This window comes from Epinephelus moara, chromosome 14 (genome assembly GCF_006386435.1).
Source record: "Epinephelus moara isolate mb chromosome 14, YSFRI_EMoa_1.0, whole genome shotgun sequence".
Taxonomy (NCBI): Eukaryota; Metazoa; Chordata; class Actinopteri; order Perciformes; family Serranidae; genus Epinephelus; species Epinephelus moara.
The window spans coordinates 29,334,064-29,355,413 of NC_065519.1; the positions used below are offsets into that span (position 1 = coordinate 29,334,064).

The window sequence follows — 21,350 nt, forward strand, 5'->3', positions numbered from 1 at the left end:
CATCTACAGAAACTTCAAGGTCATTACAAGGCAATCTATTATAAAATGACATCACATTACTAGCCATACAACTAATCAATGGCTGTCAGTGATTTTACAAACAGAGCTATGGAAATGCTTACGCTGTGCCAAGTTGTATTTTCCTTCATCTTCACTGACCCTGGTTCCCTGGACATCTGTCACATTCCTCTATCCCAGCTGAACCTATCCGTTTCTCACCCATCTGGGATGACAACCGCTCTGTGCAGTTATCCCACGCACTCTCTTCACTTCCTGTTCTCTCACTGTTAGGACTCCAGCAAACTGTGCCAGCGGCAAACCTGCTGTCCTTTAGACTCTTTCATCTGAGTCCAGTGGGTGAGCTCCTCCTCTCCAGAGCTGTTGAGGCCGAGCGAGATCCAGCCAATCATCTCCTTACGCTTCATGCTGCGCTTGTTGTAGACGGAGAGGATAAGCGTGACGTCCGATAGCTGGAAAAGAGCTACCTGGAAGACAAACGTCTCTTTGTAGGTTGGGTTGGGCTGACCTCGGCAGATGGATGTCTTACACTTGGACATCTCGTGGCCCATGGAGTTCAGTAAGGTCAGCTTAACATATGTATCTGAGCAAGAAACAGGTGGAGTGGACAGTTAGAGGGGAAATGATGAAAACCTTTAGAAATATTTAGAAATGTGTGGCATGAGATGTGGCTTCAGTACTGGATCATTTGTGCAAAATCCTTGTGTTTCTCCTGTGTATTCTCTTTGAATGAAAGCATTACTACCTGCTGCAGCTGTGTCTCCTCTGCAGCAAAGTCTGACCCATTTTCCCCACAAAGCATTTGTTCCTGTATTAATGTCACTGCAGTTGATGTATAAGATCATGACCACATAGGATGCGGTTTTCTCTTGATCAAACACAAAGCGCAGCTGTGAGTGTTCCTGATAACAGAGCGAGAACTCAAAGGGTGCAAGGAGCGTTACTTCTGTCTTGTTGCTATGCAACTACAGTATGTCTAACCTGAAGCAGAGGATAATGTTGAAGATAAAAATGGACTAGAAAAAGTTGGTAATAGGTCTGCCTGTGCTTAGAGGCTGAAGAGCCTCTTTGAAAACAGATGATGTAGCTAAAATTAATGTTCCTCATCAGCAAAGCCCTCCAGGAGCTGCTATTATTTTCTCTGACTTTGACATAATGTCAGTGTCATGACATAACGTGCACAGACTTTTAGAGTCAAGTACCGCAACTCAAAATGTGCTCTGCCCAAAACGTGATGCATGTCTGCTGCAGCAGCCCAGTCACCAAAAGAAAATGTTGGCATTGTACACTTCTGCAAAAATACATTACATGTGTATGTTTCATATGTATCATATAAACATTTATAAAGTGATTGAGTTACATAAGCTGACTTTGTTGGTTTCGTACAGTCTGCAGCTCTGCAGGTGTCTCGCCTAGGTCCACCTCCAGATGACAAACAATAACACCAGTTGTTTTTTTATTGAGTCATCGTTGTGTTTCCAGCGGATTTTTAGCCATGACATGTGGATGTTTTTTAGTGACCTGTCACTGTGTTTCCATCAGGGGTAGTGCCACAAAAACTGGTTGTTTTTTATAGAGACATCACTGTATTGTCTTCAGGATAGTACCATGAAAAGCTGTCGTTTACCGAGACAACGCTGTGTTTCCAGCCTTGATAGTGCATCAAAAACTGGTTGTCTTTTACAGAGACATTGCTGAATTTTTTGAAGGGATAGTGCCTGAAAAAGCAGTTTTTACCAAAACATTACTGCATTTCCAGCCAGGATAGTGCCATTAAAAACTTTTTTCTTTTTTTTAACATCATTTGTGCCACTCAAGATAGTGGCACAAAAAAAGGGTGTTTTCTACCGAGACATGACCGCATTTCCAGCTGGGATAGTGTCACAGAAAGCGGTTAGTTTTTACCAATTCATGGCTTAATTTCCTGTCAGGATAGTGCCACAAAAAGTGTTTTTAGTGCCACTGAAAGCTGTTGTTTGAGACATTACTGCATTTTTTTGATGAGACAGTGCCTGAAAAAGTTATTATTTTTTACAGAGACTTTTTTTTTTTTTTTTATGAAGTCATCATTGCATTTCCGGTTGAGATAGTGGCACGAAAAGTTGCTTTTTATCAAGACATCGCTGCATTTCCTGCCAGGATAGTGCAACGAAACATGATCTTTTCCTAACCAAGTTGGTTTTGTGCCTAAATCTAACCACACCCTAGATCCAACAACTACGGTGTTGTTGAAACATAAAGAAACATAAAATTTATTTAATTTATGATTCCCTTCTGTTTTATTGTAAATCAGCGCATATTCTAAAATTTCATTCCCAATAAAACTCATTCATTTAGCCGCAAAGAGGAGAAAAGGAAAAACACTGGCATTATCAAGTGATTCAGCATTCACGGCTTCCTTTTTCACTCCTCATTTCCATGCCCGAAATCATGATATAAACTGAAGCCACAAATCCAGCGGAAAGTAAACGAGGCAAGACTGGCAATCACAATGGGTCTTTGAGAGTGTTTCGCCCCTCGTCTACAACCATACTCCATAATAATGCTGTGTATTATGTTCCTGTCTAAGAGGGAGTATAAGGAATGAATTGCCGAGGCTTTCATGCTGTCGAGTGCCAGCTGCCTTCCAACGCCTAGCTCACCGCCTTGAATCACACATTCAGTTGCTCTCTTTGACATAAAAGCACAGTGAAAAAAATAGCCTTGATTTCTTTTTTGACTGCTGCTGAATGGGCTCTGTAGAGCTGTGGATGTCTTAAGTGGTCAGCAGCGGTGATGCATGGCTCTTTGGTATTGTTGCTGAATGAGAGGGGCTGCGACTGATGATTAACTTGACTTGTCGGCTCGGTACTGTTTTGAAATGATAGAAAAGGAGCTCTGAAATTGCTCTGCATCTTTCACCGGCGCTCTTTCCACTTTGTGAGACGCACAAAGTCAATCAAGGCCTTCATAAGGATTTTGCACAAAGATTTTTTTTTTTTCAGTGTTACCAGATGTGACTATTTTCTGAATGCAATCTGTATACAGTATGTGGATATGCTATTCAGGAAAGCACAAACAATATCAAAATGTGGCAGCTAGTTATTAGTTATAGACATTCATGAATACAAGGAGCAAAGCAATTAATGGGAGGGCAGTTCAGTGTGTCTTTCAGATGAATATTTATGCTCTACTGTGTCACAGAAGTCCTCTTTCTGTTTTATATGCTGTAAGCACAACTGGAAATGTAAAAATGACACCTAACGCGTGCCGTAGTGTTCTGTTTAAATAAAGTCAGCAGTGGATGACGCACAGCATTTCCTTCGAGCTGGCCATCAGCCACCAAGCAAACCGGACTGAGTTAGCATGAAAAGTGTTACTTCTGAGTGAAAACATGAAAGACCTGCAGGCATCACAGGCACCAACACAAGAGTGACACGACACAGGTGGGGAAGAGTGGTTGCAGGGCTGCATGCACAACAAGACTATACACTCCAAAATGAAGGGAACAGCAACCATCTTCATGGATACGTGTTTAAATTTTAAAGTCCGTGTGAAGAATTAACAATGACAATGTAAACATAAAGTAATTGCTTTTTTCCTATTGCTTTTTAATTTTAAAGTAATGTTTTTTTTGCAGCAGACTTTACTTGTGGGGAACAAGCTTATTTGCTTTTTGCCAAGCGTTAGATGAGAAGGTTGACAGAAAAAAATAATTTGTAAATAATAATGTAAAATAATTTTCTAAGCACTGGGGAGGGACTTGTGTTTTTTTATTTCAGCTAAGGGGAGGGGCATACAAATTTAACTGGTTGTATTTTGCATTTATTTTACCGCTGAGTTTTAGAGAAAACATGGAAGGTATGTTCCACCTCACAAACCAGCATGCATGACAACAGTGAAAAACCGAAGAACCGCTTTTTTCAACTTCAGGATTTCGTCTTTAAATTTTCACTTGTAACTTTCAAACATCAAAAGGTAAGTTTGTAAAATCTAATAACAAATTAATGGTGGAGGGAGTCATGTGTTTTCCGCAAGTCACTCAGGGAGGCTCAAGGAAAAATTTCCCTAGCTTTGGGAAGGGTCAAAATTAAATAACTAAATGGAAACAAGTCAAATTCCAGCCATCCCCCTCTTTTGATAAATAAAGAACCGTCCCTAAAGTTACAACCAGGGGACTGTTAGCTTAGCTAAGCATAAAGATAGGAAACAGCTAAACTAACTCTGTCAGTAATCAACTATCTGTCTGCCATCAAAGCGCACAAACTATATCTCTCATTAGTTTAATCCACACAAAACCAAAGTGTAAAAATGATGTCACATTTTTTCAAAGGCTATGTGCTGCACTGTTTATACACCAGGCGCAGTAACAGCCAGGCAACCGGTGGAGATGGAGTGGAGGGATTTTGTTCCGTCTTTATGCTAAGCTAACCGGCTGCTGGCTTTAGCTTCATATTTACCTTAGATTTATCAAAGTGGTATTGATCTTCTCATCTAACTCTTGGAATGAAAGTGAATGTGCTCATTTCCCAAAGTGTCAAACTGATGCTCTGAACAAATCCAAGTTGAGAAGAAAGTGCAGTACAGTCACACACTTTTCGTTTTGACTCATGTGCTTGTATATTTCTTGATTGTCACATTCGTCTGTTTTTTATACTTACACTGAACAAAAATACACAACACTTGTGAAAGAAATCTAAGACTTTTTTATGAACTCAAAAACAATATTTCTCTAACATTTTTTGCATAAATTTGTTAAAATCCATGTTTGTGAGCACTTGCACCTTTGCTTAGATGATCTATCCACCTGACAGGTGTGGCATATCAAGATACTGATTAAACAGCATCATTAGGACACAGGTGTACACTGGGATGTTCACAATAGAAGGACAAATATGCAAGAGTTTGAGTTGATCAGGTTGTTGATTGTGGCCCGTGGCCTGTTGGCCCACTCCTCCTCAATGGCTGTGTGAAGTTGCTGGATATTGGCAGGAATGTGAACACACTGCCATACACAGCGATCCAGAGCATCACCAACATGCTCAATGGATGACATGTCTGGTGAGTATGCAGGCCGTGCAAGAACTGGGATGTTTTCAGCTTCCAGGGATTATATACAGATCCTTACAACACGGGGCTTTGCTTCATAATGCTGAAACATGACGTCATGGCAGCAGATGAATGGCATGACGATGGGTCTCAGGATCTCGTCATGGTATCTCTGTGCATTCAAATTGCCATCAATAAAATACACCCGTGTTGTCCCAGCCCATACTTTCATTCCAGCGCCACCATGGGGCACTCTGTTCACAACACCGTCAAACTGCTTGCCCACACAACACTATACAAGCTGTCTGCTATCTGCCCGGTAGAGTGTAAAATGGGACTCATCCGTAAAGAGAACACTTCTCCAAAGCAGCAAACGCCATCAACGATGAGCAGTTGGCGAGCATGTGGATGAGCTTCTTTGAGACAGTCCCTGATGGTTGGTGCAGAATTTCTTTGATTGATCAAACCAATTATTGCACCAGCTGTTGGGGTGGTTGCTCTCAGACAATCGTGTACAGGGCTGGATTGGGCATAGGGCATACTGGGCAATGCCCGGTGGGCCGTTGGCATATTTTGGGCGGGCACAATCGGAATTTACTAAATCTAATTATGTAGATATTTTTTAACGTCCGCGCCGGCCTTTAAAGCACGGAAAACAGCCCATTGGTTATTTTTCTGCACTGACATTGGCCCAATGAAATCTCTGAGCCCTTCCTCCTCGGCCCGCCCCCTCCCCACTCATTTTCTGAGTTCTCCTGACTTTGAGTAGCTGGCTGTTGGCCTTGTGCATAGTGGTGGAGTGCGTAGCCTACTAATGTACACTGATGGATAAACCACCAAAGTGCAAGGAAGGTGCGGAGAAGCTACAGGAGAAAAGGCACAAGAATCTCCAGGCAGATGCAGCCAAATGCGCGAAAATATCTGACATGTTTGCTGTAAGATCTGGTGCAACACGGCCGTCCGCACTGAGTGCAGTACATCCCGTCGCACCATACACTAATGTGGACCTGCAAGAGAGTAGTTCAGGAGAAGAGGTGGCTGCTGGTGGAGATGATTCAGAGAAGGAGGAGGAGGGACAGAAAGATATGGCCCAGGGACAGATTGAGGAGAACAGAGTAGCCACTGTCGGCCCGGTAAGGAGTAATATCAGCAGAATGAACGAGAGACTCGTTCATCTAGGGAAGGAGATTGTTTGTGCGCCTCCGTGTAAGGGTATCTACCGCTTTTCATGCATTTGAGCGTTTGCCTGCGTCTTCCAGATTAGATATTTGTGGTGTCAAAATTTTTGAGAGCATAAATAGAGAGATGTTGAACTTTTCAAATGATGATCAGAAAGTGTGTGCTCGTAAATCACCCTTTAACCCGTCAAACACTGCTGGAGAAATTACAGTTGTAGAAGTTGTAGAAAAAAATTGTCAAAATGAAATTTTTATACAACCTGTCACCTTGATTCTATTTTCTGATACATGAATTACCCTGACTGGATTAGTTTAAAGATAAAAAACATAGAAACATAATGACTAAATATTGACTAAGAGGTTTTGAATTTTCGTCAACTAAAACTAGACTAAAATTATGAAGGATAAAAATGACTAAATTGTGACTAAAACTAATAAGCATTTTTGTCTCAAGACTACAACTAAATCAGGGTGTTGGTGGCTTGGTGGGTAGAGCGGGCGCCCCATGTACAAGGCTGTTGCTGCAGCCTGTGGCTCTTTGCTGCATGTCATCCCCCCTTTCTCTCCCCCCTCAAACTTGCCTGTCCTATCCATTAAAGGCAAAATGCCCTAAAAAATATCTTTAAAAAAGAAGACTATGACTAAATCTGAAATAGCTGTCAAAATTAACACTGATGAGGAGGTCCTGAGCTGTCGTGTACTGCCAAATCCATGGAAACAACATTGGCTTATGGTAGTGAAATGAACATCCAGTTCACAGGCAACAGCTCTGGTGGACCAAAGCAATAGCATGCTCTCTCAAAAATATGCCACAACCCATGTGACATATTTTTGCGTGATCACACTACACATTTTAAAGTGGCCTTTTATTGTGACCATCCCAGTGCACACCCGTGTAGAAATGATGCTGTTTATTCAGCATGTTGATATGCCACACATGTCAGGTGGATGGATTATCTTGGAAAAGGAGAAGTGCTCACTGAAACAGATCTTAACAAATTTGTGACAAGAGTTTCAGAGAAATAAGTCTTTTTGTGAGCATACATACACCAATGGAAAATGCTTTGTGTTTGATTGACTGCATCCATGAAGATGGTATTAAAAAAGGTCCAGAGTTCAACAGCAATCACATCTCACTTTGCGGCAGGGACAGCGACTCACCTCTGATAATATAAACCTGTCCACCTATCAAGTGTTTTAGACAACAGAACAGCCCATCTGACAACAAGGGTTGGACAGCAGTAAGAAAAAACAACGGACCAAGATGTCAAAAAGATAGTAGGGTAAGAGAATTTCAGGTGCAGACATAACAGAAGATGCGAGGAAAGAGAAACAGGGTCAGAAGGCCAACAACATTGCACAAAGTTCAACAACAGGCAGTTTTTGTTTGAACTTGCTGCTCAGACCCTGAAAACTGACCAGTAAATGAGGGAAACCAGGGAACAAACCAGAGGAAAACTGAAAAGCAGGTAGTGCAGCTGAGATAGATGGGACTGTCTCTCATTTGGAGAAGTTTAAAGCTGTGCATAGTTTCTCTCTGGCTGAGTCGCATAAATTAAAGCAAATAGTATTCATTTCAAATATTTAACAAACGTCTTTTACATCAGTTTTGACAAGATTTTTTTCCAAGAATAATTCAGACTCCTTGTATTTTAATGGAAGTGTTCAAGTGCTATTTAAAATTCATACTAATCTAAGAGGAATGAATGAGTTGTATACTGACAACATACAAGAAGACTGAAACGGCTGAAACAAAAAACAAGTTGCATGGATTGCTAATCTGTAAAAACTACTAATTTTAATTAAAGTTATGTGTTGAAAAACAATATCACTGGTTGTGACATTTGCTGTAGAAGCAGATCAGAGTGGTCTTATCACATTGTGTAAGGCTGCCTAAACATAAATCCTTATGCACATGCTCAGCCTGTCCTTTTCTCATCTGCAACAGGTTGAAAAATTGTTTACACTCTTCACTGCTCCTTTGGCAATGACTCAAAAAAAACGTTTTAGAGTACTTACTGGGTGGCTTGTTGGCAGCAAGGTTTTTAAAATGGATGCCTTTGATGATTTCCACTGAGAGACGTCCTGTTGTGGCGTTGTACACCAGGCCCACAAGGATCTCTGGTGTGGAAGTCTGACTGACTGACTGGAATGATGAGGCGCTTTCACTGCATGTCATATCTGAGAGGCTTACCTGGGATTCACCACCCTGAAAACATTTGCAGACATTCAGAAAAATCTTCACTGGTATACAGTATGTACAACAAAAACCACAGTCAATATTCCTCCATGCAGTGCAATATCAAGAATGTTTATTAGTACCAAACACTATCATAGCATTCAAAACACCCAGTGTACAAATGCTTTATAATTCTGATGACTCTGGCAATTGACTGTTGACTGAGCCCTGCACCCGAGTAAGTGTCCAAAAAGATGCCTTTCCCTGTCAATATTTACTTATTTTTCAACACCATATGTTGCTCTTTTGCCATAGCATTAAAAACTAGAATAACTGCCTCGTGTTTACAACCATGTCTGTCCAGACTCGTATGTAGCCATGACAAAAGGAAATGCTTCAAATATGGATGTTGTTGCAAAGAAGCTACAAATTCTAAAATGTGGATTCTTAACACACATCTTCAACACAATCGGCATAGTTTGAAGGTGGACACCCAAGATTAGTGTCACCAATTCAGTATCTGACCGATGTCTCCCCTTCTGTTTCTGAGTTATGGCGTTGAACAATGACCAGAAAAATGTTTTTGCAGAATATTATGATGTCACAGTGAAGGTGACCTTTGACCTTTTGGATATAAAAAGTCATCACTTAGTCATGATGTTCTATTAGACATTTGTGTGAAATTTTGTCATAATCAGCATATGCGTTTTTGAGTTATGGCTAAAAACATGTTTTGTGAGGTCACAGTGACCTTGACCTTTTGACCACCAAAATCTAATCGGTTTATCGTTTAGTCCAAATGGACGTTTTTGCCAAATTTTAAGAAATTCACTCATGGTGTTCCTAGATATTACATTTAAGAGAATGGGGAGGATGTGAAATCACAGTGACCTTGACCTTTGAGCACCAAAAGCTAATCACTTCATCCTTGAGTCCAAGTGGACATTTGTACCAAATTTAAGGAAATTCTCTCAAGGTGTTCTTAAAGTACATCAACGAGAATGGGATGGAAAAGTGGGTCAAAGTGACCTTGACTGTAGAGCACCAAAATCTAAAAAGTTTATTTTTGAGTTCAAGTGAACATTTGTGCCAAATTTACAGAAACTCCCTCAAGGTGCTCTGAGATATCACCATAGCAAGAATGGGACAGACGTGAGGTCACAGTGACCTTGAACTTTGACCACCAAAATCGAATCAGTTTATTTTTGAGTCCAAGTGGACGTTTTGTGCCAAATTCCCTTAAGGTGTTCTTGAGTTATTGTATTCACGAGAATGGGATAAACGGACAGGCAGACAGATGGACCACCCCAAAACATAATGCCTTCCTCCACTGCTGTCTCCGGCATGGAGGCATAAAAACAAAGTTGTGAGAAACAATAAAAGGCAAGTAAAGTAATATATGACAACTTCCTTGTAGAATATGTCAATTGACCCTTGTGGTTTGATAATTGCCTTAGCTGCTATTTTTAGGTTCTCTTTCCTCTTTGTAATATGAAATGTATTTAAATTGATGTAACATTTTAAATTCTAGCTAAAGGAAAACAAACCACCACAACTAAACTGTTTGTTGTTTCATTCCCTCATCTGAAATGGAGGCAATGTCACACCACAATCTATCCCTGAGACACATTAAACCAACAAGGCAAACAGATGCTGCTGGTTAGATCTTTATATTCTCTCTCTGGAAAGCATAACCTCAGTCTGAAAATGCTATCCAAACACATGAAAGAGGGATCAACGTGGAGGGGTAATTAGTGAGGTGCTGAGAGAGCGCTTGAATGCCAACACCTGCTTTGATCCTACTTACCGGGAGAGCACAGCATGGGTCTAATATGACCGGCACAGACATTTTGCCCTGAAGGTTGAGCTTGGTGAGGTAGAACACCTTTTCCCCGAGCACCTTCTCCTTCTTCATACGCCGCATACTATAAAGGCGGAATCGGATGGCGTAATTGCTGATCATCTCCGACTCCACATGGCTAAAGCGGAAAGTCTCAGTGAAGATTGGACATGGACCTCTCTGGATTCCTGTCTTGGCCCTCTGCTTCTTGGTGGGCAGCAGCACCAGGTGGACCTGCCAGGAGATGTTGCCGGTGCGTTTTAGGGCGGGGAGATCCGATACTGCCATGATGGTGACCGCCAGTTGCTGGTCCTCTGAGTCGTAGTCAAACACCACATCCAGGGTGCCATATTTTGCAACTGGATCCGGCTCATAACCTTTAGGAAGCTGAGCTGCTGATCCACGGGCTGACATGTCCTAAAGAAACCAATGACAAGTTCAGTGTTCAATATAAAGCTCAGTATACATATCCAGTCAAATCTTCCATCTCTGGCATTTACCTCTGGGCTGAGGACAGCTGTACTGTCACTGGGTACATCTTCCTCATAGCCCTTGTTGAGGTAACTCTCCGTCTCATGGCCGTCACTGCACTCACTGGGGCATTTGCCAAAGGATAGGTGGGGACTGCCACTGGTATGGGACAGATCACACTTGGCATCTCCCAGGTCAGACAGCGTACAGGACATCCTTGGAGAGCCATTCTCATCCTGATAAGGAGGTGGCTGAAGCTCATCCAGTGGTGGTGTTCGTCTCATCCTCTGGATGCAGTTGGCTGGTGGAAGGAAGTGAAAAAAGAGATCAATGATCACTATAATGTACATATTATCAGTTGGCATATATCATTTTTATTTGAACCATGTAAGTCAGTCTTGGTTGTTCTTTTTAGTCACAGCAGCAGCAGTGCTCAGGCAATAACAAATTCCATTGGACGGGTCAAGTACTTGGGTCCAGAGTGAAATTCTCTTGTTGGATTGATCGCCATGAAATTTGGTACAGACATTCCTGGTCCCCAGAGAATGAAGCCTGTTGACTTAAGTGATACCTTGAGATTTTATTTACAGCAACTGCAAGCCAAAGTTTTCACCTATCCTGTGAACTATCTCAGCAAGTCCTGGATTGATTGGCACAGCATTTTGTATATACATTCATCATCCCTAGACAATGTATCCCTCTGACTACCGTGATCCCCTGACTAGGGTGACTGGATATACAAAACACTGCTGCCTGGTTCATTACAGGGACAAAGAGGTTTGATCACATCACCCCTGTGCTTGCCTCCTGAATTGACTGAAAATGTATGTGCTCACTTGATGGCTCTAAATGGCCTTGCTCCAAAATACTTCTTTTATTGACCTGGTTTGTGTCCTCTCAACCGTTAAGATCTTGAATGGAGCCCTGCTGGTTACTCCAAGGTGAACTCACTGGCTATGGAACTCACACACAGTAAGTCTAGCTTCTTTTAAGTCTCCTCTTAAAACTTTTCTCTTTGTAAAAGCTTTTGTAACACTGTTAAGAAAAATGCTATATATAAAGTTTATTATTATTATGACTGTAATGGCAGCAGTTAAAAATTGAAAGACCAATAAAAGAGAAAAAAACAATAAAAGAGATCTGCTCTCTTGCAAGCTTGTGCATCTGGATTCGGAGATTAAATCCGAATGCCTGGGCATCATTCTTGATTCCCACTTAAATTTTATATCGCACACAAAAAAGGTGACCAAAACAGCTTTTTATCACTTAACATCATCAAGGTCAAGGCCTTTCCTATCTTATCAAGATGCTGAAAAATGTATTCATGCTTTTATTTTTAAACGGATTAGATTACTGCAATGCTCTTTTTACTGGCCTTCCACATCAGTCAGTTGAAAAACTTTCCAGAATTGTGCGGCTACACTTTCAACTAAAACAAGAAACAGAGAGCATATTACCCTGGTTTTAGCTACACTGCAGTGGTTCCCAGGGTCTTTTAGAATAAATTTTAAGGTTCTTTTACATGTTTGAGAACAGCCTACATTGTAGACTCTCTCTCGTTCTACAATCCCTCATGAGCTCTAAGATCTTCTGCTGCTGGGTTTTTAAATACAGTTATACACACAAGAAAACAGGCAGCACAGCTTTTGTTAACTATACTCCAAAATTATGGAATACCCTACCAAAAGTTATGAGAGATGCAGGCTTGGTGACAATTTTTAAACAACAGCTGAAATCCTATTTATTTAATCTAGCATATAATTTTTTGTTACTTTTTATTATTAATATTATAAATATATATTCTTGCATTTTTACCATTCTTACTTGTCTCTGTACTTTTCTTTAACCTGTATTTTTATACTTTGTTTATCATTGAGTGTCCTTTGATTGTCTAATTGTGTTTTCTCTTTGCTTTTGTATTGCATTTTTATAGTGAAGCACTTTGCGCTACATCCCTTATATGAAAAGTGCTCTATAAATGAAGTTTATCATTAGTAGTATTATTATTAGTAGTAGTAGTAGAAGTAATAGTAGTAGTACCGTAGTACTACTACTACTACAAGTAGCAGTAGTATTTTAGGACCACTTCTGGTTCTGAATGAAATGTCTCAACTATCAGTGGATAAACTTGTTCTCCTGAGGTGCTGGCTCACAGGCTGGCATAAAATCAAACAGAATGATAAAGCCACAGACTCATAACTCTGATGCCTTTATGTCACTGTATAAAGATCAACATTTCAGCTAACTGCCTTCCTTAGGATGAGAATTCTTATTCATCCTAAAGAAGGCAATTTCGCGAAATATCCACCTGTATATGTGAAGTGAAATATATGCATCAGAAATACATGTGTGCGGCTTTACCATTTTTTTAAAAATGGAATGTCATACTGGCATTAACATTTAGTTCAAAGCCCGCTGTGCCAAAGTACAGCCTCACAGAGCTGTCGACACCTCAACAGCAGTATTACTGTAGGCAAGGCAAGAGGATTTTGTTTGCATAGCATAGTTCATACACAGGGTAACTCAAAGTGCTTTACATAAGACATGGGCACAACAAGAGCAAGCCGAGAAAAAAAAAAAAAAAAACGAAATAAAATATGCTGACCTTACTCTTTGCTCGAACTAACGTGCTACCATCATTTTATAATCTTACTTCCATTTTGGTGTTGATGTGCGATTACTTTGCGTTGCCAGCTGCATCATCCTTTACCTGCCAAAAAGCTGTTTTGATGCTTAATTAAGCTGTTGTTAATTTTTTTCCCAGGTGAGAAAGTAACCATTTAGATTTAATTTGGACATTTGCGCTGATGTGTTTGGAGCCATGAGATGCTGCTGGCTGTTACAGCACCAGCTGGGTGTTGGTGGTGTAACAACACGTTTTTTGAATGATTTGATATTTCAGTGGAAAAGCAGGTGCTTTGGTTTGATGTGCAGACATTCACCTACCCTTCCTGGCAAAGCGAGACAGTGGGGACAAACAACGCGTGACAGCATATTTTCACATCTAACTCTGCCAATTAAGGATTTATTTCCAAAACTAGAGTTGTTGATTTTTATAACAATGGAAAGACTAACCAAGCTGGTTTGGTGAGTTTTTGTTTGTTTGTTTGTTTTCTGTCAAGTTTGAATGTTTTAGAATGTGTCAGTGAAGCTAATCGTGGTTCAGTGATAGAGAAAAACATAAATTCAGAAGGTGTACCTTGGTGTTTTTCTGTTTAATAAGTGTGGCAGTATAGAGACCTGTGGGTGAGCCTGCCTAATTAGCAACACCACAGCCAACCACCAGAGGCGCACCCTCCTATAAAAGGGGTCGATCCCCCCCCTGCCGGTTCTCTCTCGCTGCTCCTGACGGTGACGTCACTTCCGGGTCGGACCTTTGTGCTTGGACAGGTAACGCGGTTTGTCTGCTCACCTGCTGTGTTCGGCTCATGTGGCAGGGAGCTAATGTTTGTGTGTCCTGCAGAACGGCTGACTTGGGGCTTTCAGAGACTCCTGTGTGTGTGTGTCACCTAGATGGCCTGCTGCGGTGAGTTTCTCTCCCTCTCTGTAAACAGCTAATCATGACCGCGGCTAACAATTGCGTGATTGTAGGTGAAGGCCGGTAGCTGTGCGATTCTCTCCCTCTACTCTGCTGTGTGTCATACCCAGCCGACCCGGCTAATCGGTTGTAATTGTATAGGTGATAATAAATTTGTCGGGTCCTCAGATCCCAGCTGCCTAACAGTGTGTGAGCGACGTCAGCTGCCCAATAGTGTGCGAGTGACGTCGGCATCAGCTGATCGGGTGCGGCGTGTTTAAAGCGACATATCGCCACCAGCTACAGGGGACCGCTGCTGTTTTTTTTGTTGTTTTTTTTGTTTCTGTGCTTTTTCTGTGCTTTGTCTCTGCTTTGTCTTACCGCTGCTTTTGACCGCTGCTTTGTTTGCAGCTCTGCTTTTCTTGCTGCTTCGTCCTTGCTTTGTGTTGCTTTTGGTGCTATGCTTTCTGTTTTAGCTGTTTTGTTTGCTCCTGCACCAAGGTTTTAATCACATTAATTTACCAATTTTAATGTAGTGATCGAATAGTGGGGTTAGATCCCTCTTCACATTTGTTTATTTCTTTTGTTTCTGTTCTCATTAGTTATCTAGTTTCTCTGCCTGTTTGCCTAATTTGTTATCTAATCTCTTTGGTTTTGATATTTTGGTTGGGCAGAGGGTTATTCTTTCAGTATTTGTCTTTATTTCTTTCATTTGTGGTTGGTAGTTTGTATGTAGTTTCTGATTCGTATATAAGTTTTGGATCTTTCTGTTCATTGAATTTTGTTGTGACCCCACTAATTTCCTTCTGTGTTCCTCTTTAGTTGCTGAGGTCCGGTGGTGGTGGTGACCTGGTGGCGGGGTTCCCCCCCTTCTCGTGTGCTGTGCTTCCCTGGGTTCTGGGTCTCCTCACTGAGTGTGTGCTGTGTGTGACTGTCACGTGTGCCTGGGTGTTTATATTTTTGGTTGGGGATTCTCCGCATCAGTCAGTAGCCCACGCACCCCAGTAAGCCTCAGCTTTAATTTAGTTTCCCCCGTTAATTTGTTCCTGTGTGAATGGTGTTCTCAGTGTTTTAAACTGTGTTTGTTAAAATAAAGAATATGTTCTTTTGAATGGAAACGTGTCTCCTCGCCTTTGAGTAAAACGAACTTGTGTGCCTTAAAGGTGAACTTGGTTTGAAACTACTTTCTGGGGCGGAACTCCCCAGGTGGCGTTGTTGGCAACAATATAGTTAGTGCATAATCTGACCAAAAACTCGTATATTGTTTCACCCCGTATCACCCCTCTCGCCACAATCTGGCGTTGTCGGCAGGGTTTACTCATCTAACGGCAGAGACACGTGTTCCTCTTTTGTTTTGTTTGGTGTTTATTTGTATATAATTTTTTTTTTTCTTTGTGCCCTAACTATGTTTTTCTTGTAGGCACATTGGAGCAGTGGTGTTTTTGGAGATAAAAGCAGCAGTGGTTCCCAGTCGCCCTTTTCGTAGGTTGTTGGTGAGAACTTTTCCACATGCTTCACTTGTCAGCCCTATATCCAAGCATACTTATTAGCCTGTTAAGTTTTGCGGTAGTCATGGAGACTGAGTTGCAGGAACTCAGGGAATTGGTCGCCCAGTTAAAAGCTGACAATGAGCGTTTGCGACGTGAACAGGTTGACGCTAGTGCCGTTCCATCCGCTTCATCTGCCCCACCTACTGCCCCCTCCACTGTTAGTGTCCCTGTAACAGAGACTAGTTTTCGTGCCCCGAGATAGGAAGTGTCCCATCTTCAGGGGAAGGACAGGCATAGGGTTGGGTGAGTGGGTTGAAGAAATACAGGCATGCATGAGGGCCCGACATTTATCCCGGTCTGATCAGGCGTTTTTCATATTTGATCACCTAGAGGGAGAGGCTAGAGAGGAGATAAGGTATCGCTCCAGTGCAGAGAGGGGAGATCCTGACACAGTATTGGCCATTTTACAGGAGCTGTATGGGTGCTCTGAGTCGTATGTTGCTCTGCAGGAGGCTTTCTTCTCCAGGAGGCAGCAAGAGGGAGAAACTCTTCAGGAGTTCTCCCTAGCCTTGATGGGCCTCATGGAGAAAGTGAAGCAGCGTGCGCCTAGTCACATGCCAAATTCAGCAGCTCTGTTGAGAGACCAATTTGTTGAGCATGTGCTAGATAGCTCCCTGCGTCGTGGGTTGAAGCAGTTGGTGCGCAGACAGCCTGATTACACCTTGCTTGATGTCCGGGCAGAGGCGATCCGGTGGGAGCGCGAGGGTTTGCCTGGTGGTGCGAGGGGTCGCAGTCACTCTGTCCCCTCTGTGTTTGGTGTTCAGTACGGTGTTCATGTTGGCCCACAGGAAACTGTCGCTTCACCCCCAGTGTCTGAGATGGCTGAGCTGAGAGAGATGCTCAAGCGTCAGCAAGAGCAACTCAGCCAGCTCACTCAAAGCATTGCTCTCCTGCAGACCTCTCACCAGCATAGTCGTCCACCCCGAAATGGTCCAGTAATATGCCGGCGCTGTCACCAGCCTGGTCACTTTGCGAGGGACTGTCGAGTGCATGTTCCTCCTCCTTCGTTGTCCCATTCACAGCCCCCATCGAATTCTGCTGCGCGGTCTCGTTCTGCATCGGTGTCGGAAAACTAGTGCCCACCGAACTGCAGAGCCACAGTTTGGGTGGGGCTGCTACTGGCTCACAGGTTGCTTCAGCTAGTTTAGAGGCTTCTAAACTGATTTCGTCTTGTCCCCATTTAGATGTGGACATGGGTGGAGTAAGGGTGCCCTGTTTAGTAGATACTGGTTCCATGGTGTCTACTATCTCTGAGAGCTTTTTCCGCCAGCACTTTGAGCCTTGGGGTCAGGAGCGCCTTCAATCATGCCACTGGTTGCAGCTTAGGGCTGCTAATGGCCTGGAGATCCCTTATATTGGCTATCTAGAGCTAGAGGTACATCTTTGCGGCAAGTTGATGTCGCACTGTGGAGTGTTGGTTGTGAGGGACCCCCCTGGTGGTGTGCCTTCACAGGTGCCTGGCGTTTTGGGGATGAACATCATCCGTAAGTGCTATCAAGAACTTTTTGGGCAGCATGGCGTAGCTTTGTTTTCCCAGCCCTGTGTCTGTGGGTCCCCAGAGCCTGTTGTGCAGGCACTGCAGCAGTGCCATCGTGCTAGCACTGAGGCCCCACAGGACAGTCCAGGGAAGGTAAAAGTCAGGGGTAAGAGAGCTTGGCGCATTCCTGGTGGTGTCATGAAGATCGTGGCAGCCACGTGTTCTGAGGCGTTTTCAGAGTCCACTGTGCTGTTTGAACCATTGGACTCCGGGTTGCCTGCTGGTCTGCTTGCGTCCCCTGCTCTGGTTCGAGTAAGCCGGGGAACCGCATACATACCAGTCGTCAATGTGGGTTCAACAGATGTGCTATTGTACCCCCGCACTGTTGTCGGCACATTAGACACGGTAAATGTCGTTGGCCTTCCATCCGGTCTCACCGAGGTTCCATCAGGGGTGGCCACTGTCTTGTCTCACACTGTTTCCCCCACAGTGCAGCAGCAGGTGGACGACATAGACCTGTCCTCATTGTCACCTGAGGAGCAGGGTCAGGTGCGGTCCCTGCTTAGGCAGTACACCCCTGTCTTTTCAGCTCATGACGGAGACTTGGGCTGCACCAATCTGGTCTCTCATGACATCCCCCTGGTTGATGATGCTCCCGTTCGCCAACGCTATCGGCGCATTCCCCCCTCTGAATATGAGGCGGTGAAGGAGCACATCAACCAGCTGTTGTCATCACAAGTCATTCGAGAGAGTAGCAGCCCCTATGCGTCCCCTGTCGTGCTAGTTAGGAAAAAGGATGGTAGCCTCCGTATGTGTGTCGACTACCGACAGCTGAACAGCAAAACCAGAAAGGACGCCTTCCCTTTGCCACGCATAGAGGAGTCTTTAGACGCATTGTCTGGTGCCCGCTGGTTTTCGACTCTGGACCTGGCTAGTGGCTACAACCAGGTACCGGTGACTGAGATAGACCGACCGAAGACTGCCTTCTGTATGCCATTCGGCTTGTTTGAATGGAACAGGATGCCCTTTGGTCTTTGTAACGCCCCTAGCACCTTTCAGAGGCTAATGCAGCGCATCTTTGGAGATCAACAGTGTCAGTCCCTGTTGTTGTATCTGGATGACATTGTTGTGTTTTCGTCAACTGTGGAGCAGCACTTGGAGAGACTGGAGGTTGTGCTAAGCAGACTCAAACAGGAAGGCCTCAAAGCAAAGCTCAGCAAATGCTCCTTTTTCCAGAAGGAGGTGCATTACTTGGGCCATGTAATCTCTGGTGATGGTGTTTCCACTGACCCAAGTAAGATCGAGGTGGTTGCCAACTGGCCGATTCCTTCCACAGTGTCAGACTTGCGGTCTTTTCTTGGGTTTGCCAGTTACTACAGGCGTTTTGTGGAGGGTTTCGCCAAGTTGGCAGCCCCTCTGCACAAGGCTGTGGCTGAGTGGGGCCGTGCAAGAACTGGCAAGTCTGGGCGTGGCGTCATCGGGTGTTGGACCACTGAGTGTCAAGAGAGTTTTCAGGCACTGAAAGCCAGGCTCACCTCCGCCCCAGTACTTGCCTATGCCGACTTCTCACTTCCTTTTATTTTGAAAGTAGATGCCAGCCATGGTGGCTTGGGTGCAGTGCTCTCCCAGGAGCAATTGGGTAAGGTGAGGCCAGTAGCCTATGCGAGCCGAGGTCTGCGGCCCACCGAGAGGAACATGGCAAACTATAGCTCCATGAAGCTAGAGTTTTTGGCCCTTAAGTGGGCTCTAACGGAAAAGTTCAGGGAATACTTGTTGGGTCACAAGTGTGTTGTCTACACGGACAACAACCCATTGAGTCATCTGTCCTCTGCTAAATTGGGTGCCACCGAGCAGCGGTGGGCAGCCCAGCTTGCTGCATTTGATTTCGAAATAAAGTACCGGTCGGGGAGGAGTAATAAAAATGCAGACGCCCTTTCCCATCAGCACCCACCTGGCCCTCAGGATGTGGGAGCCATGCTCCCAGGTACTGTCATTCCGACTGCTTTGCAGCAAGCGTTAACATCAGAGACGGTTGAGGTAAATCAAAATGCCATCTCCGCCTTGCCACAGCACACTCCCTCTGACATTCGTGCCCTTCAGCAGGCTGACCCTGTCGTTCAGGAGCTATTGAGATTTTGGAGGAGAAGGCAACGTCCCAGCCACGAGGAGCGGCAACAGTTGTCACCACCTGCGCTGGCTCTGCTCCGGCAGTGGGACCGCCTTGTTGAGAGGGATGGTGTTCTTTATCGCCAAGTGTTTCGTTCAGACGGTGGTGAAGCTGTGCTGCAGTTATTGCTACCAATGGCACTGACCGATGAGGTTTTGACTCAGCTTCACCAAGAGCATGGCCATCAGGGGGTGGAGCGAATGCTGGCTCTCCTGCGGGCCAGGTGTTATTGGCCTGGCATGTCCTCTGCTGTTGCTCAGTGGTGCTAGACCTGTGAGCGTTGTCAGGTTGCAAAGGATGTCCACCCAACAGCCCGCAGCTTTTTGGGGCATCTGTTGGCATCACGCCCGAATGAGATACTTGCGGTTGACTACACCTGTTTAGAGCCTGCCCAGAACGGCCTGGAAAACATCTTGGTGATGACCGATGTTTTCAGCAAGTATACCGTAGCTGTCCCCACCCGCGATCAGTGTGTCTCTACTGTGGCCAAGGTTCTTGTGTCTGAGTGGTTTTATAAGTTCGGCGTACCTGCTCGGTTACACTCTGACCAGGGTCGTAACTTCGAGAGTGCTTTGATCCAACAGCTTTGCAGCCTGTATGGTATTGTTAAATCACGCACTACCCCGTACCATCCAGCTGGCAATGGTCAGTGCGAGCGATTTAACCGTACCCTCCACAACTTGCTGCGCACTTTGCCAGTCTCCCGGAAGAGGGACTGGAATTCGTGTTTGCCCCAGGTGCTGTATTGTTACAACACCGCTCCCCATCAGAGCACTGGAGAGTCTCCCTTCCTCCTAATGTTTGGTCAGGAACCAAGGCTCCCAGTGGACTTTCTCTTGGGTCGAGTTGAGAATCCGGTGAGTGGCACCGTTCATGAGTGGGTCCAGGAGCATCAGGCTCGCTTGCAGGTGGCTTTTGATGGAGCCAGAGAACACCTGCAACAGGCAGCTGCTCGTAGAAAGAGAAACCACGACCAGCATGTGAAAGATGTGCCTTTGAGTGAGGGTCAGTTGGTGTATTTGCGTGATTTCGGTGCGCGAGGTCCCCATAAAATCCGGGACCGGTGGAGCTCTGCAAGGTACCAGGTGTTGAAGGCTCCTAGGGGAGGTGGTGCTGTATACACCATTGTGCAGGTGGATGATGAAACCAAGGTCAGACAAGTTCATCGCTCAATGCTGAAGGCTGTGGTTGGGGTGGATCCACCCGTCTCTGTCTCCGGCCAGATTTCACCACCTGCCAGAGAGTCACTCTCCGAGGATGAGAGCTTGGATGGTGATTTGATGGTTCGGAGGCAAGAGACCCCTGGTCCCCCACCTGTCATGCCCTCCGCTCGACCAACTGCGGTGACCCCGACAACACCCCCAGTACTCGTGTCACCGTCTGACCGAGGCACTCCCGAGTGTGGCCCATTGACAGTACCACCATCTGGGTCATCTGCGCCTTTAGCCACCCCTCCAGTCAGCCACGCTGGGTCCAGTGGTGTCCTGCGCAGGACTGCAAGGTCCACTGCCGGTCACCATCCTAATCCCCACCATCTCCCGCAGCCAGTTAGACAGGAGGCTGTTGCTCCTCCTGCGGCTGTGTCAAATGCGGCTTCTGCTTTGTTTCGGCCTTGGAGTTAGCGACTGATGCTGGCATTGATTCGTCCATCGTCGGGGCGACGATGCAAGGAGGAGGGATAGAATGTGGCAGTATAGAGACCTGTGGGTGAGCCTGCCTAATTAGCAACACCACAGCCAACCACCAGAGGCGCACCCTCCTATAAAAGGGGTCGATCCCCCCCCTGCCGGTTCTCTCTCGCTGCTCCTGACGGTGACGTCACTTCCGGGTCGGACCTTTGTGCTTGGACAGGTAACGCGGTTTGTCTGCTCACCTGCTGTGTTCGGCTCATGTGGCAGGGAGCTAATGTTTGTGTGTCCTGCAGA

The 21,350-nt window shown here is 44.7% G+C and overlaps 1 protein-coding gene and 1 long non-coding RNA gene across 2 annotated transcripts in view; one reads left to right on the forward strand and one right to left on the reverse strand.

Annotated features, from left to right (window-relative positions):
• Positions 1-287: 287 nt before the first annotated feature.
• The window catches only part of syt14a (synaptotagmin XIVa), an 83,243-nt gene continuing 62,180 nt past the window's right edge, over positions 288-21,350 (reverse strand). The window contains exons 5-9 of the mRNA XM_050062411.1: positions 10,744-11,015; positions 10,211-10,660; positions 8,244-8,433; positions 7,386-7,442; positions 288-601 (exon numbers count right to left, since the gene is read on the reverse strand). Coding sequence (XP_049918368.1) covers positions 288-601; positions 7,386-7,442; positions 8,244-8,433; positions 10,211-10,660; positions 10,744-11,015 — 1,283 coding nt within the window. The remainder of the gene's footprint in view (positions 602-7,385; positions 7,443-8,243; positions 8,434-10,210; positions 10,661-10,743; positions 11,016-21,350) is intronic.
• Positions 13,940-15,380, forward strand: LOC126401290 (uncharacterized). The gene is made up of 4 exons (XR_007571057.1): positions 13,940-14,104; positions 14,178-14,240; positions 14,306-14,378; positions 15,054-15,380. It is a non-coding gene; the product is annotated as an uncharacterized LOC126401290 (long non-coding RNA).